Raw genomic sequence first — 16,568 nt, 5'->3', positions numbered from 1 at the left:
GAGAGAGACATGCAATTAGAGGACATCTTTTTTTTAAATTGATAACACAGAGCCACAGTGCTCATCATCCTGCTACATTGGTTTATTCGTTTGTCAGCTTGTTCACGCAAAAAGTACTGAAGTAATTTGCACCTATTCAATTTTGGGTCAGATATGGACCATTTATTATGAATCAGATTTTTTTTCTTTAGTTTCGAGTTCTGTGCTCTCTAAGTGTCATTATAGTTTTGCATTCATTCAGTAGTGATCTGCCCTTGAAATGGCCCATTTTTTTTATCTTCAGAAACATTCTACTCCAGCACTGTCAGCTTTCTGGAGTATATTATTGAGAGTGGACTGATTAGGACAGACTCAGAGAAGCTGTCTCATAATGGCTGAAGCCCATCACCAGCAAAGAACATGATGGATTCCTTCACTTCATAAACTTCTGCTGGAGGTTCATAAAGGATTATAGCCAAGTGGCTGTGCCACATACCAAAGTAACCTCCCCCTCCATTCGATTCCTCTGGTCCTCAGAAGCTGAGTCAGCCTTTCAGGAGCTGAAGTCCCTCTTCATATCAGCTCCATTCCTGATCCAGCCTGATCCCTTACAACAACACATTGTGAGGTGGACACATCCGAAACCTGGATTGGATCTGTCCTGGCTCAGCATTTTAGTCCAGATCAAAAGCTGTGCCTTCTTCTCACATCGTCTCTCTCTTGCAGAAAGGAATTATGATGTTGGCGATCCTTAGCTGTTGGTAGTGAAACTCGCTCCTGAGGATTAGAGACATCGGCTTGAAGGCACAAAACACCCTTTTATGATTTGGATTAGTCATAACAAACAATCTAGCCTACATTAAAACTGCTAAATGAACTCCCTTCAACCCTGCTGGGCCTTAGTTTACTGTTTAGCATCATACTCGCCTAATATCCAGGGTCCCACAATGTTAAGCCAGATGGCCTGTCTAACCAGTGTGATGAGGAAGCAGACCCCAGTCCAAACACCATTATCCCTCCAACTCTGTGTGGTAGCAGCAGTGACCTGGGAGATTGAATCTGTGTCAAGAGATTGTCAGCAACATCAGCCACACCTTACTAGTGGTCTAGCTAACCATCTGTTAGTTCCAGATTCTGTTTGTTTCCATCTGGGTATGAAACAAACTCTGACACTACTCAAGTGACACTTTTGGTAGCCCAATACAGAAACAGGCACTCTGGCCTACGTTGCAACATGGTCATCTCATTGCCCTCCTCCTAACCTTAGATCTGGAACCATTTTTTACTTGCATGGAAGACCCCTTGTTATTGCCTTCGACAAAGGTCACCAGTTTGTGTGACAGGTATGGAGAGCATTCTGCCGAGCATTAACCCTTCAATGTGCCAAGGCCTCCAACCTCTCTGCTTTGGAGTATTCATCTGTCATTGATTGAATATGCTCATAATTCCCTGACCTGTGCTGCGACAGATATTAACCACCTCTATTCCCTTCCCAGAAGAGTAAGTTGGTGGCTCCCAAGCACCACCTTTGCCATCGTCAGTAACTGAGGGTTACCCACTATGCTATCCCTCACTCAGTTGAGAACAAAAAGTGTATGACAGATTAATATTGGACAACCTATACTACATGAATCCAGTCTTAATGACAAAATAAAATTACATGAAGTGCAATACCGAGTGCACAGTAAAAACAAAGAGAAGGTAAGCCTTGCTCACCTAAGAAAAGGGGACTAAAACAACAGATTTGTGCTATGTAGTTGATTACAATCCCCAGATATTTAAAAAGATGTATTCAAATACATAAAAACATGGGCTTTCATTTTCCAAATGAAAAATAAAGGATAATTAGTGATTTACAAAGTATAGAATTTGGTTCATGGCTTATTTTCTGAAATACTTTCTGATATAGAATAACATTTAAATTCCTTTAACCTATTATAAAAACACAACATACAAGTTGATATGTGTGTGTTGTGTCTTGCCCCCATAACGCATGCTCTGATGGGTGTTATGACAGATGAAACAATAACAAAGTATGCAAATGCGATGACATAACCCTGCATATAAAACCAAAGACCCTTGCATGAAGAATAGAAACAAGTGTGATGCGAGGAGGGAAGTTATGGGGGGTTTTCTTGACATAGATTTGCTTTTGTGTGTCTATCTTATTTTGTTTTTTTGCTTGTCCTCCTCTTTATGCTCTATGTCTTCCTCTCTACTTTCATCTTGTAAACTACGGAGAAAATTTCATCTTAATGGACTGCATAAGCATGGCGATGTGATTCTGGGTGGGCTGTTTGAGGTCCACTACACTTCTGTCTTTCCTGAGTGGAAATTTACCTCAGAGCCACAACAGCCCAGCTGCAAAGGGTAAGTGTCATGCACATGCACCAGACAACATGCAAAGCATGTGCAAATCTAGCTTTCTGTATTCATGATAAGCAAGAAAATGTCACTGTTTTAGTGAAGTTTTTAGTGACTAACGTGATATATTATATGTTAGTTTTGATACTCTAGGGTTCAGACATGCAATGACCATGGCCTTTGCTATTGATGAGATCAACAAGAACTCCAATCTGCTACATAATGTGACTCTTGGATACAGTCTTTATGATAACTGTGCCACACTTGTTGTTGGATTCAGTGGTGCACTATCACTCGCCAGTGGCCAAGAGGAGCAGTTTCTGCTTCAGGAGAACTGTTCAGGGAGCCCTCCAGTACTGGGCATTGTGGGTGATTCCTATTCAACATTTACCATTGCAATCTCCAATGTGCTAGGTTTATTCAAGCTGCCAATTGTGAGTTTCCTTCGATCTTCTATCGTTTGAATTGTTGTATTTTTAAATGAATCAATAGCATAATTAATTATGATACACTGATGAAATATTAAAACATTTTGACAGGGTCTGGCTTGCATAAGAAAAGTAATATGAGTGTATACTGCATGTTCCTTTATAGGTGAGTTATTATGCCACGTGTTCCTGCCTGAGTGATCGGCAAAGATTTCCTTCCTTCTTTAGAACAATTCCAAGTGATTCTTTTCAGGTGAAACACTATTAGCAAATTGAGAACTGCAAAATATGTATATTTCAGGCAGTACAGCAGGCCTGTCAAAATTATCTCTGATGACACAAAACTTTTCTCCTTGACGGGATAAATGAATGTGATTCAATTGTGAAATGTGTATGTGTTAAGTTACATTAACTGAAGTTAGTGTCACATTTTATTTTAAAAGAATATACCAGTGTGCACACTAATCCCTTCTCACCATTGGATCCACATACTGTAGGTGCGCGCTATGATTCAGATTCTTAAACACTTTGGCTGGACTTGGGCAGGCCTGCTGGTCAGCGATGACGATTATGGACTCCATGTTGCCCAGTCCTTTCAGTCTGACCTGGCTCAATCTGGTGGAGGTTGTCTGGCTTATCTAGAGGTGTTGCCCTGGGACAGTGACCCAAGTGAACTCAAGAGAATTGTATATTTGATAAAGACATCAACAGCTCGTGTGGTGATGGTGTTTGCACATGACATGCACTTGATTCCACTAATGGAAGAGGTTAGAGTTATACAAAAATTAAAAAAATTGATGATTTAATGTTAGATGATTACTTATTTTGTTTCTGTTTATTTGTTAGTCTACACCTAAATTTACTAACCAAACTCATGTCAATAATAATCAGAGTCAAACAAACACAGTTATCTACAACAGCAATTTTCAGATCCAGATGAATCTGCAGAAGATTCACCTCAATGGAAACATTGCTTGAAATATTTCAGTACAGTTTGGGTATTTCATCATTTCAATAATTAGATTAATTAGAAATTATTGTAATAATTGGATTGGAGTGTTTATGTTACAAGACTGCAAACTGAAGATTTTGCAACTGTTTTGCATTTTAGAGTTCAACCCACCCATGATGCATGAAAAAAAGTGTTGCTTTTTTAATTCACCTCATAATACCATTTTTTTTAACCTAGAAACTTAAACTGAGTGTAATGTACTTCATATTTTATAACGTTTGTGCTTTTGTGACAAAAAAAAATAAAAAGTGGAACTGTTTTAGACAAATGAATAATGTCTACAATGTAATAATAATAATAATGATAATAATAATAACAAAACAATAATAACAATAATAATGATAATAATAATAATAACAACAATAATACTGTCTAAATTGCACTGTTTTAACTGAAGTCTGAAAAAAATATTTCATATCATGCAATGCACAGGTGGTTCAGCAAGATGTGACAGGACGGCAGTGGATTGCAAGTGAAGCCTGGACAGCAGCAGCTGTGCTCCAGACCCCACGCCTCATGCCATATTTGGGTGGAACACTGGGCATTGCCATCCGTCGAGGAGAAATACCAGGACTAAGGGAATTCTTCTTACAAATACATCCTGACCAAAATGATAATGACAGCTATGGAAATAACTTTGTAAGAATTTCATTTTAAGATATGATCGGAAAAAAAACAAAAACGTAACCAATACTGATACTGAAAATTTCTGTTAATAATGGGATTTTATTGTATTTCAGGTGAGGCAATTTTGGGAATACACATTTCAGTGTAGATTTGCTCCACCTCCAGCAGGCTGGATAGAAGCTGGAGGAGCGTTATGCACTGGACAGGAAGATCTACAGAATGTCGAGACTGAGTTCTTGGATCTTTCTAACCTCAGGCCAGAGTACAATATTTACAAGGCTGTGTATGCTCTGGCATATGCCCTTGATAACATACTACAGTGTGAGCTGGGGAAAGGGCCTTTCAGCGGGCACAGCTGTGCTGCTTTGCAAACACTGGAGCCCTGGCAGGTGTGATATTAATTTACACTCCACCTTTTTGTTTTAAAAAAGAAGCTGTTTCACCATGAGGTACCTAACTGAATATACTTTTGTGAGTATAGGATAGTAAAAGACACATTATGCATTAATGACACTGACACCCTGGCTATTAGTTTTTTTTTTTTCTTTCAAATGTGAAATATTTAATATTAAAAGTATCAGAACTAACACATTCCTATTTTGTTTCCTGACAGTGATGACTGAGAAGTTGGATTAAATAACTAACACAAAACAACAACTTGAATTTCAGGGTGTCTTATTACTTAAATTAAATTTTGAAAGATGAAAGTGGTATGATTTTGTTGCAAAGCAGGATGAAACTCTGTTTGGAAGGAGTCTGTCACCTGCCTTACTGTCTTTTTATTTCTATCATCCATTTGTAGCTTGTACATTATTTGCAAAAGGTCAACTTCACCACACCATTTGGTGATCAAGTGTCATTTGATGAGAATGGTGATGTCTTACCAATCTATGATGTCATGAACTGGCAATGGCTCCCTGATGGGAAGATTAAAGTTCAGTATGTTGGAGAGGTTAAGAAGTCAGCTTTCAAAGGTGAAGAACTCACACTTCACGAAGACAAAATTTTCTGGAACTTTGGATCAAAAGAGGTTACTTTTGCTTTTTCAGACATGTCTCCTTTTATGGACTGTAATTTTTACCACGGTAAAACAACACAGAATTACATATTTATTTTTCTCCCTACAGCCACCCCGGTCAGTGTGCAGTGAGAGCTGTCCTCCAGGTACCCGAATGGCCAGAAAGAAGGGGGAACCTGTGTGTTGTTTTGACTGCATCCCTTGTTCCGAGGGAAAGATCAGCAATAAAACTGGTGGGTATTCATGTTCCAATATTTTTATGGATATATATTTTATTCGATTTTATTCTGAGGATTTTATATACTTTACTGCCAGAAAGTAGCTCACCACCTTTATTTCAGACTCCATGGAGTGCACAAGTTGTCCTGAGGATTTCTGGTCCAGCCCCCAGCGTGACCACTGTGTTCCCAAGAAAACAGAGTTCCTCTCCTACCATGAGCCTCTGGGAATCTGTTTGACAATGACTTCATTGCTGGGCACATTTATCTGTGCTGTTGTCCTGGGCATCTTCATCCATCATCGCAGCACACCCATGGTGCGTGCCAACAATTCAGAACTCAGTTTCCTGCTCTTGGTGTCCCTTAAACTATGTTTCCTGTGTTCACTGCTGTTTATCGGCCGTCCCAGACTGTGGACTTGCCAGCTGAGACATGCAGCATTTGGGATCAGTTTTGTTCTTTGTGTTTCATGCATCCTGGTCAAAACCATGGTGGTTCTGGCTGTATTCAAGGCCTCTAAACCAGGAGGTGGATCCAGTCTGAAGTGGTTTGGTGCTGTGCAGCAGAGAGGGACAGTTCTAGTGCTTACATGCATTCAAGCAGCAATTTGCACCTGTTGGATTGTTTCTGCCTCACCAGTGCCTCATAAAAACACTAAATATCACAATGACAAGATAGTTTATGAGTGTGTAGTTGGTTCCACAGTTGGCTTTGCAGTGTTACTGGGCTATATTGGTTTACTGGCTATACTTAGTTTCCTGTTAGCATTTCTGGCAAGGAATCTTCCAGACAACTTCAATGAGGCCAAACTCATCACTTTCAGCATGCTGATATTCTGTGCTGTGTGGGTGGCCTTTGTCCCTGCTTATATCAACTCCCCAGGCAAATATGCAGATGCAGTAGAAGTGTTTGCTATCCTGGCCTCCAGTTTTGGTCTCCTGGTGGCCCTTTTTGGACCCAAATGTTACATAATCCTACTGAGACCAGAGAGAAACACCAAGAAAGCTATCATGGGTCGAGGAACCACAAAGTCATAAAAGCACCCGATAAAGTAAAATCATCAAGTGGTCTGGACCAGTGTGTATATTGCATTAACTCAATGATCTGCCCTTGAAATGACCAATATATATAACAAATAAGTAAACTTCTTTTTCTTGAAATGTTTGATTGTTTAGACTAATCTTAGATGAAACTGTAAACAATAAAAAAAATGTTCAAGCAAAACAGATTCTTTATTATTGCCAATTTATTGCATGATAACATTCCATAAGATTTAATAAACTTTTAAAGGCCTTTGCTTCAATTCCCACCTGACTAAAACACTGTCAACACAATTAAAACACTTTTTACTGTTATAGTTCTTCAAACAGATTCCCTACAAATTACTGTTTCAATTTTGAGGAAAATTGTTACTGCAAACATAGAGAAGCAGCCACAGGCGACAACTGGAAATGATTTAAAAAATATTCATATATGGATTTAATACTATACATAAAGGGAAATGTCAATACAAACATGCAAATAAGACAATTAAAAGACAATTTCAGTCACCACTGTATATGTGTAGCAGAGTAAAGATTTGTTGTAGTGGCTTTTGGCCTAAGAGGATCTTTCTGTTAGATCGCTTGGTGATCATTGGCCAATCACCACAAGATGACACACTATAAAAGCGGGTCACTCTCGTGCGCTCTTCCATTCATGCTGAGAGCGCGCGCCCCGTTTCCGGTGCACCTGCCTTCCACTGTGCCGCAGGTAGGAGAGAATCTCCGTTACTGTTTGCAGTTTGGCATGTCCTCATGCACGGCTGCTGCTTGGCTGTTGCTTCCCATGCTCCAAGCAGTGACCTTCCTGCTGATCGCTGCTGGTAGGCTCCTCCTGCTCCTCCCCAGTTTGATTGTGCTGTGAGCTTCCTGCCGGTTGCAATTTACAAACAGGAGTTTTGCTCTAGGTAATGATTGCTGTAGCAGACTAGGGCCTGCAGATTCCCCTGTCTTTCTGTGGGTGAGAACTCACGCTGCCAGATTGGTATGTAGCCTACTCAGTTTTCTATTTTTGTATTCATTATTTTGGTTAATCTAATTTATCATGCATCATAGGAACTGGCCTGCTGTTGGTGTTCACAGCCTTATTGGAGCAGCGGCTGCTGTTGCAGCACACATTGCAGGGACGTTGCTGCTTTACCTCTGGTTTTTTTCCTCTAAGTTGTTTGGCCTGTAATCGTTTAATGTCTTATGTGTTTTTTTTACCTGGGCCTATTTTAAGTGTGATTGGAAAAATATGTGATTGTGAGCAGGATCCTATTTGCGGTGTTCTGATTTATTTGATATCTGTCTTATTTTTTTTGTATTGTTTGTATTATTTATGTGATTTGTTGTTTATGTTGCAGTCATACAACTGCCATCCAAGCAGCCTTATTTAGGTATAGTTTATTTTGTGTGAGTTGCAGTCACACAGCCGTTTATTTACAAATAGTTTTGTGTAGTTTATTTTGTTACATGTATGATTTGTAATATGGGATTAACCTTTCACCTCACTTTAATTTGTGTATTGTTATATATGGTTTAAGTGCTGATTTATTAATTGAATTGACCATTTAGCACTAATTATCTGTTTTCTTCAGTTTACTTTCTTCTTTTTCCTCGGTTATACCACTCGCAGGAGGCCATTTGAGAGCTGCTGATAACCAGTGTCTCAGTTTCAGCATTCAGCCACTGTATTTTTTTTTTTATTTTGTGTTGGAAGTGTAATGCCCTAATCATGTTTTGTTTCTTTTAGGAGATGGGCACCTGTGGTGGTGGGGCTGATGTCCTCCTTTGGTGGTAGAGCCTTCTTCCTGTGTGCTGTGTCTTGAGCCTCCTGGTATTGACTTCACTTGTGTGGGTGTGTATGCATGTGTGCTTTAGGGTGACTTCTCCTGGGATCCTATTTCCGTGGGCCTACCCTGCCACTAGTAAGCCCCAAGCTCCAGATATATTCATTTACCCTGCCACTGAGTGAATTGTGTTTTAATGATTATCCTTATGTTACTAAATTGTTAATAAAAATTATTGGTGGAGGGAACCATGTCTCATGCCTCCTAAGTACAACGAACCTGGATGCCTTTTTGAAATATCTGTTATCAATTGAGGGTTCACAATTCCTTGGGTGAAATTCCCAGGGTGGCATTGTCAGATTACAGTATTTTACTGTTGAGGTGTGTGAGTCCTCCCCCCTCGCTCGCCACAATCTGGCGTTGTTGGCAGGATCTACTTTTGAGAGAGCAGTGTGTGTTCCTTCCAGTTTTGTTTCTTTTGTTTTTTTGTTTTTTCATCTTTTGGGGCTTGCCTAGTGCTGCACGAGGTCGCAGTAACTCTTTTCCGTCTGCATTTGGTTTACAGTATGGGGTCCAGGGTACCCCTCAGTTGTGGGCCTAGCTCCCCTCAGGTTTCAGAGTTGAGTGAAATGAAAGGGCTGCTGAAACAACAACAAGTGCAGCTTAATCAATTAACACAAAGTGTTACTCTTTTGCAGCGCCCTCATCATCGCAGTCGTTCACCTCATAGGGGTCCTATAATATGCAGGCACTGTCAGCAGCCCGGCCATTTTGCAACGGAGTGTGATGGGGTACGTCTTCCCCCTCGCTCTCAGTCCACTTCACAGGGTCCCCCACACTTGAGCAGGCAACCCCGTCCTACACCAGCTTTGGAAAACTAGCAGAGCAGAGCCACAATTAGGGTGGGGTTTCTACTGACTCAGTTAGTGTTTCCAGTGGCTTGGCTGATGCTTCAAAATTGATTTCATCTTGCCTTCATCTTGATGTAGACATGGGTGGTGTCAATGTGCCTTGTTTGATAGTTACTGGTTCTACGGTTTCTGCAATTGCAGAGAGCTTTTTTTCATGAGCATTTTGAGCCATGGGGTCAGGACCGTCTCCAATCATGTCACTGGTTACAGCTTAGAGCTGCCAATGGTCAGGTTATTCCCTATATTGGCTACCTAGAGCTAAGTGTTGAGCTTTGTGGTAAATTGATGCCGCGGTGTGGCGTGTTGGTAGTTAGGGATCCCCCTGGTGATGTGTCTTCTCAAGTCCCTGGTGTTTTGGGAATGAATGTGATCCGTAAATGTTACCAAGAGCTCTTCGTGCAGCATGGTCTGGCTTTGTTTGATCTGTCTTCTGTTGTTGGGGCCCCCGAGTCAGTGGTGCAGGGCCTACAGAAGGAGGAAAGGCAAGGGTCTGGGGTAGGAAGGCATATCACATCCCAGGTGGTGTGATGAAGACAGTGGCAGCCACCTGCCCAGAACAGTACTCTGGAGCTACTGTGTTGTTTGAGCCTCTTGGCTCTGGTTTGCCTGCAAGTTTGCTTGCTTCTCCTTCTCTGGTTAGGGTGTACAGGGGCACAGCCTATATACCAATTGTTAATGTGGGTTCCAGTGAGGTGTTGCTCTGTCCACGCACTATTGTAGGCACATTGGAACAGGTTAATGTGGTGAGCCTGCCCGCAGGAGTCACAGAGGTGCCATCCCGGGTCGCCACAGTAGTGTGTCAGTCAGATTTGCCTACTGGGCGGGATCAGTTTGAGGGCTTAGATCTGTCCTTGTTGCCTTCTGAAGAGCTGGGTCAGGTGAGGTCCCTTCTCAGAAAGTACACTTCTGTGTTTTCTGCTCACAGTGACCTGGGTTGTACCAACCTGATATCTCATGACATAATGCTCTGCATTACCTGCTGATTTCATTCACCTGGCCTGCCCCGCCCCCTCACTCACCTGCTCCTCATCAGCTAATCAGCCCTTAGTATATGTACCGGTCCATTTCCCTCAGTTCTTTGCCGGATTGTCTAGTGTGTTTACCTAGCTCTCCAGCATCCTGTGATTCTGATTCTGATTCTGATTCTGATTCTGATTCTGATTCTGCCTGTTTGTGTCTTGACCTGCCTTTTTGGACCTTGGACCTTCCCTTTTGCCTGCTCCTACTGGATTTGTTTGCTACACGGATTGACTACCTGGTTTGACCTCGGCTTGTTATTAAACACTGTTCCTTCACCTGAAGTGTTTCTGTGTCGTGCTATTGGGTTCTTGCCTGCCACTTTGTGGGACCTGACAGCCCGAGTCTTTAGATACATTGACTGGTGCTCAGTGGTTTTCCACCATGGACCTGGCCAGTGAGTACAATCAGGTCCCAGTCACTGAAAAGGATCAGCCCAAGACAGCGTTCTGTAAACCTTTTGGTTTGTTTGAATGGAACCGGATGCCCTTTGGGCTTTGTAATGTCCCTAGTACAGACCTGGGCATTTTATGGCCCGCGGGCCTCATCCGGCCCGTGTGCGGTCACTCACAAACAAGAAATGTAAATGAAAACTATTTCACGCCCTGCACACTGTGCTGCTTTTATTTTGAGTGTGTGACCTTTATTTATGTATGGACGCATTTGCAGATGAACGCTTACCGACAGACCCTCTAAATGTCAGCTCATGTGAAAAAAAGGAAGATTGATACCAAATGCCGCATTTTTAACAGGGCATGAACTGCAAAATATTTATTTACAGAAGTCAAAGGAAAAGCTGTGTGCTTACTTTGTGTTACACAGGTTGCTGTGTTCAAGGACTACAAATTAAAGCGGCATAACGTGACCAAACATGCAGAAAAATACAAGAACTTGTCTGATTAAGAGCGGGTCAAGGAGTTGGATGCTTTGCTAAACTGCAAAACCAACAAGGATTTTTTTACAAAACTTCTCGCCTCCAGGGATGCAGCTGCCAAGGCAAGTTATGTCATATCCCACAAAATCGCTAGAAAGTTAATTAATTGCTTACATTTGCAAAACAACTATTCAGTATTTCTGAGTTATGTGTTAAAAATAAAATGAAATACTGATGTAATTGTTGTTTTCCTGTTTATGACTGGTATTTTTGACTTACTCTGCAATTTTAAGGAAGTGCGCTACTTGGGCCATGTCATCTCCAGCAGGGGGGTGTCCACCGATCCCAGCAAGGTGGAAGTAGTTTCCAACTGGAAGCCCCCTACCACTGTGTCAGAGCTGCGGTCCTTTTTGGGGTTTGCTACTACCGCCGTTTCGTGGAGGGGTTCGCTAAGCTTGCAGCCCCACTGCATCGACTGGTGGCAGGGCTGGGGGGAACCAAGTACAAAAAGCAGCCATCAGGGGGTGTCACAGAGAATTGGATGAAAGAATGCCACAGAAGCTTTGAGACTTTAAAGACTAAGCTCACCACTGCACAAGTGCTTGCTTATGCTGACTTCTCTCTGCCTTTCATCTTGGAGTTTGACGCAAGTTATGGTGGCCTAGGGGCAGTGCTCTCCCAGGAGCAGGAAGGCAAGGTGAGGCCAATAGCCTATGCTAGCCGAGGTTTGGGGCCCACTGAGCGCAACATGTTGAACTACAGTTTGATGAAGTTGGAGCTTTTGGCCCTTAAGTCGGCCATGACTGAGAAATTCAGAGAGTACCTGTTGGGCCATGAGTGTCTGTTCTATACGGACAATAATCCACTCAGTCATTTGTCAACAGCCAAACTTGGTGCTATGGAACAGCATTGGGCAGCCCAACTTGCCTCCTTTGACTTTGAGATTAAGTATCGTTTTGGGAGAAGCAACAGAAACGCAGATGCCCTCTCCCGGCAGCATTCCCCTGGCCCCCAGGATGTGAAAGCCATGCTCTCTGGCACCCCATTACGTAAACCCCTCCAGCAGGCTTTGCAACCGGAAACAATCCAGGTAACTCAAGCCTCAGCACACACTTTCTGACATTTGTGCCCTCCAGCAGGCCGATCCAGTCATTCAGTAAGTCTTGGTGTTCTGGAGGCAAAAGCAGCGACCCAGCTTTGTGGCGAGGAAACGGTTATCACAGTCTGCCTTGACGCTACTTCAGTAGTGGAAGTGCCTCGTCGAGAGAGATGGAGTTATGTATCGCCAGGTCTTTCGCCCAGAGGGAGCGGAAGCAATGTTCTAGCTGCTGCTGCCTGCTGCTTTAACACAGGAAGTGCTGACTCAGGTTCACCAGGATCATGGCCGTCAAGGTGTGGAGAGGACTTTGGCTCTCCTTCGTTCCCGGTGCTACTGGTCAGGTATGTCCACTGAGGTAGTACAGTGGTGTCAGGCCTGTGAGCGATGTCAAGTTACCAAAGACACCCAGCAACTGCACGCACCTCTATGGGACATCTCTTGGCCTCGCAACCTAATGAAATTCTGGCCATTGACTACATCATTCTAGAGCCTGCTGGTAATGGAATGGAAAATAGCAAATATACACTGGCCATCCCCACCCATGATCAATGGGCCTCCACAGTGGCCCAGGTGATGGTGGTGGAGTGGTTTTCGAAGTTTGGTGTCCCTGCCTGAATACACTCCAATCAGGGACGCAATTTTGAGAGCTCCCTCATCCAGCAGATTTGTGGTCTTTATGTGATTGTGAAGTCTCGCACCACCCCATATCACCCAGCTGGTAATGGCCAGTGTGAACATTTTAATAGGACCCTCCACAACCTGCTGTGCACTCTGCCTGTGTCCCATAAGAGGACTCCCCCAGTCATGCTGCTACTAATAGCCCATCTTGCATCAATGAGCTGGCTTCCATTGAGGAGTTGTCATGTGATGGTGACCTGCAGTTCATGAATCCTGAGGCTTCTCATGTTATCTCTGCCCAGCCATCCACTGGTCCGGTTACCGAAAGCCAAGCCGCTCCTCAATTGCTGCCTGCATGCTCTGACTTGGCCTCCACAGTGCCAGGTCCCTCCTTGGCTCCACTCCCAGCAACAATGGCTCCATCACCGGTCTCTGTGGCCATTCCATCCACCAGTTGCACTAATACAAGTGATGTGTCAGTGCGGAGGACAACACGGTCAACAGCAGGCCAGCACTCTAATATTCACCACCTTCCAAGGCCCATGGGACAATTGCGCAAGGGGGCTGCAAACCCTCTTGATCCTTGATCTAATGGAGTTGTTGCTCTTTTCAGGCCTTGGTGCTAGTGTTTGTAATTTGTCTTGATTTGTCCATTGTCGGGGCGACGATGCAAGAAGCAGGGGTAGATTGTAGCAGAATAAAGATTTGCTGTAGCGGCTTTTGGCCTAAGAGGACCTTTCTGTTAGATCGCTTGGTGATCATTGGCCAATCACCACAAGGGGACACACTATAAAAGCAGGTCACTCTCATGTGCTCTTCTGTTCATGCTGAGAGTGTGCGCCCCATTTCCGGTGCACCTTGCTTCCACTCTGCCGCGGGTAGGAGAGAATCTCCGTTATTGTTTGCAGTTTGGCATGTCCTCGTGCGCGACTGCTTATATCAGCTAATTGTGACTTTGTAGATCTCCTGGCTGTTGCTTCCCATGCTCCGAGCAGTGACCATCCTGCTGATCGCTGCTGGTAGGTTCCTCCTGCTCCTCCCCAGTGGGGCAGCAATGCATCCTCTTGTCTTCACTGCTGCTGTGGGGACAACAGGAGCTCAACAGCTGTCTCTTCCCGTCACCCTGGAACAATGTAATAATCCTGCTACTAGGACCATGTCTTCTCTGGAGCATGAGCATAGGCTTGCTCAGAGCAGACTACTGACTGATGAACCCTTATCCTAATGGCAAGAAAGCCTGCCTAAGAGTAACCAATGGTAAAGAAGCGGTTACAACACAAAATCTGATGATTTTTATAAGCAACAGGAGTAATTAAATAGAGTTACTATTAAGCAGCTAACTTTGTAAAGAGAAGAAGCCACCAGTGACCTCCTCAGGAGCAAAGAAGCCAGACAAGCCTGTAAATCACTGGACATTACAGAGAAGCACACCTGAAAGGACCTCTCTCTTTCCATGGACTGTGTAACATTAACTGGGCCTAACAAAGCAAAGGATAGTACAACTCAGCTAAGCCCTATTGAAAATATTTTTCCCTATAGGTATATTAACTGTGAATATGTTAAATTATTTAATGTTGTGTAGTGGTTTAATGAATTATTAGTTCTTGAAGAAAAAAAAAGGTAATAGTTAATACTATAAAAGTTAATATTCCTCATGGTATGTAACCAATTGAAAAACTCAATTATTATTAGAACACTGAAAACTGCTTCCCTTCACAGGCTCACTTTCCATCACTGACAACTCTTTTTATTTGGTCAATAATGTAACATTCCATATTTTACTGTATTTGTAAATGTATTCTTTAATTGGTCTAATTTTGCATAGTGGCCTAATACAGCTGTTTGCAATATCAAGCATGATTTCTTTCCATGGTGAGTAACTGTTATCACTGCAAGGCACCTTCAAAGCCTGTTTCAAGCTAGTGGAACCCATGGCTAGTTGTTGACAATCACACATGGAACTAGACAGTGCAATTTCTGGAGAATGTGCAGTGTGGGATTGCTGAAGTTGCAACAACATACAGACCTAAGGGAGAAATGGCTCAGTGAACCTTTCAAACAACTTTTATTTATTAAAAAACGGTACCTCATATCAGAATGATTTTTACACTGTTAATGGCACAAGACCTTCCTGAACAGGTCTACAGTGCATCCGGAAAGTATTCACAGCGCTTCACTTTTTCCACATTTTATTATGTTACAGCCTTATTCCAAAATGGATTAAATTCATTTTTTACCTCAAAATTCTACACACAATACTCCATAATGACAAAGTGAATGAGTTTGCTTGAAGTTTTTGCAAATATATTAAAAATAAAAAGCAAAAAAAATCACATGTACATAAGTATTTACAGCCTTTGCCACGACACTCAAAATGGTGCATCCTGTTTCCACTGATCATCCTTCAGATGTTTCTACAACTTGATTGGAGTCCACCTGTGGTAAATTCAGTAGATTGGACATGATTTGGAAAGGCACAGACCTGTCTATATAAGGTCCCTCAGTTGACAGTGCATGTCAGAGCACAAACCAAGCCATGAAGTCCAAGGAATTGTCTGTAGACCTCCGAGACAGGATTGTATTGAGCCACAGATCTGGGGAGGGTACAGAAAAATTTCTGCAACATTGAAGGTCCCAATGAGCAAAGTGGCCTCCATCATCCGTAATTTGGAAGAAGTTTGGAACCACCAGGACTCCTCCGAGAGCTGGCCACCCAGCCAATCTGAGGGATCGGGGCAGAAAGACCTTAGTCAGGGAGGTGACAAAGAACCCGATGGTCACTCTGACAGTGCTCCAGTGTTGCTGTGGAGAGAGGAGAACCTTCCAGAAGGACAACCATTTCTGCAGCACTCCACCAATCAGGCCTGTATGGTAGAGTGGCCAGACGGAAGCCACTCCTCAGTTAAAGGCACATGACAGCCTGCCTGGAGTTTGACAAAAGGCACCTGAAGGGCTCTCAGACCATGAGAAACAAAATTCTCTGGTCTGATGAAACAAAGATTTAACTCTTTGGCCTGAATGCCAAGCGTCATGTCTGGAGGAAACCAGGCACTGTTCATCACCTGGTCAATACCATCCCTACAGCGAAGCATGGTGGTGGCAGCATTATGCTGTGGGGATGTTTTTCGGCAGCAGGAACTGGGAGACCAGTCAGGGTCGAGGGAAAGATGATTGCAGCAATGTACAGAGACCTCCTTGATGATAACCTGGTCCAGAGCGCTCTGGACCTCGGACTGGGAAGAAGGTTAATCTTCCAACAGAACAACGACCCTAAGCACACAGCCAAGATAACAAAGGAGTGGCTTCGGGACAACTCTGTGAATGTCCTTGAGTGGCCCAGCCAGAGCCCAGACTTGAACCCGATTGAACATCTCTGGAGAGATCTGAAAATGGCTGTGCACCGACGCTCCCCATCCAACCTGATGGAGCTTGAGAGGTTCTGCAAAGAAGAATGGGAGAAACTGCCCAAAAATAGGTGTGCCAAGCTTGTAGCATCATACTCAAAAAGATTTGAGGTTGCAATTGCTGCCAAAGGTCCTTCAACAAAGTATTTAGCAAAGACTGAATACTTATGTACATGTGTTTTTTATT

The 16,568-nt window shown here is 43.1% G+C and overlaps 2 protein-coding genes across 2 annotated transcripts in view; both read left to right on the top strand.

The window, feature by feature from the left end:
- The window catches only part of LOC139631926 (extracellular calcium-sensing receptor-like), a 91,288-nt gene that overhangs the window by 7,724 nt on the left and 66,996 nt on the right, over positions 1–16,568 (top strand). The window lies entirely within an intron of this gene.
- On the top strand, positions 865–10,319 carry LOC139631925 (extracellular calcium-sensing receptor-like). The gene is made up of 9 exons (XM_071496594.1): positions 865–2,349; positions 2,483–2,777; positions 2,938–3,024; positions 3,269–3,538; positions 4,216–4,422; positions 4,524–4,799; positions 5,213–5,440; positions 5,538–5,665; positions 5,789–10,319. The coding sequence occupies exons 1-9, from the start codon at positions 2,063–2,065 to the stop codon at positions 6,681–6,683; spliced, it is 2,673 nt and encodes an 890-aa protein (XP_071352695.1). The 5' UTR covers positions 865–2,062; the 3' UTR covers positions 6,684–10,319.

Source organism: Trachinotus anak, unplaced genomic scaffold (assembly GCF_046630095.1).
Source record: "Trachinotus anak isolate AG129_WGS33_773 ecotype Australia unplaced genomic scaffold, CSIRO_AGI_Tana_v1 ptg000014l, whole genome shotgun sequence".
In the NCBI taxonomy this organism is placed as follows: Eukaryota; Metazoa; Chordata; class Actinopteri; order Carangiformes; family Carangidae; genus Trachinotus; species Trachinotus anak.
Note: the sequence above shows the minus strand (reverse complement) of the source record. Positions and strands in the feature narration are given on the sequence as shown.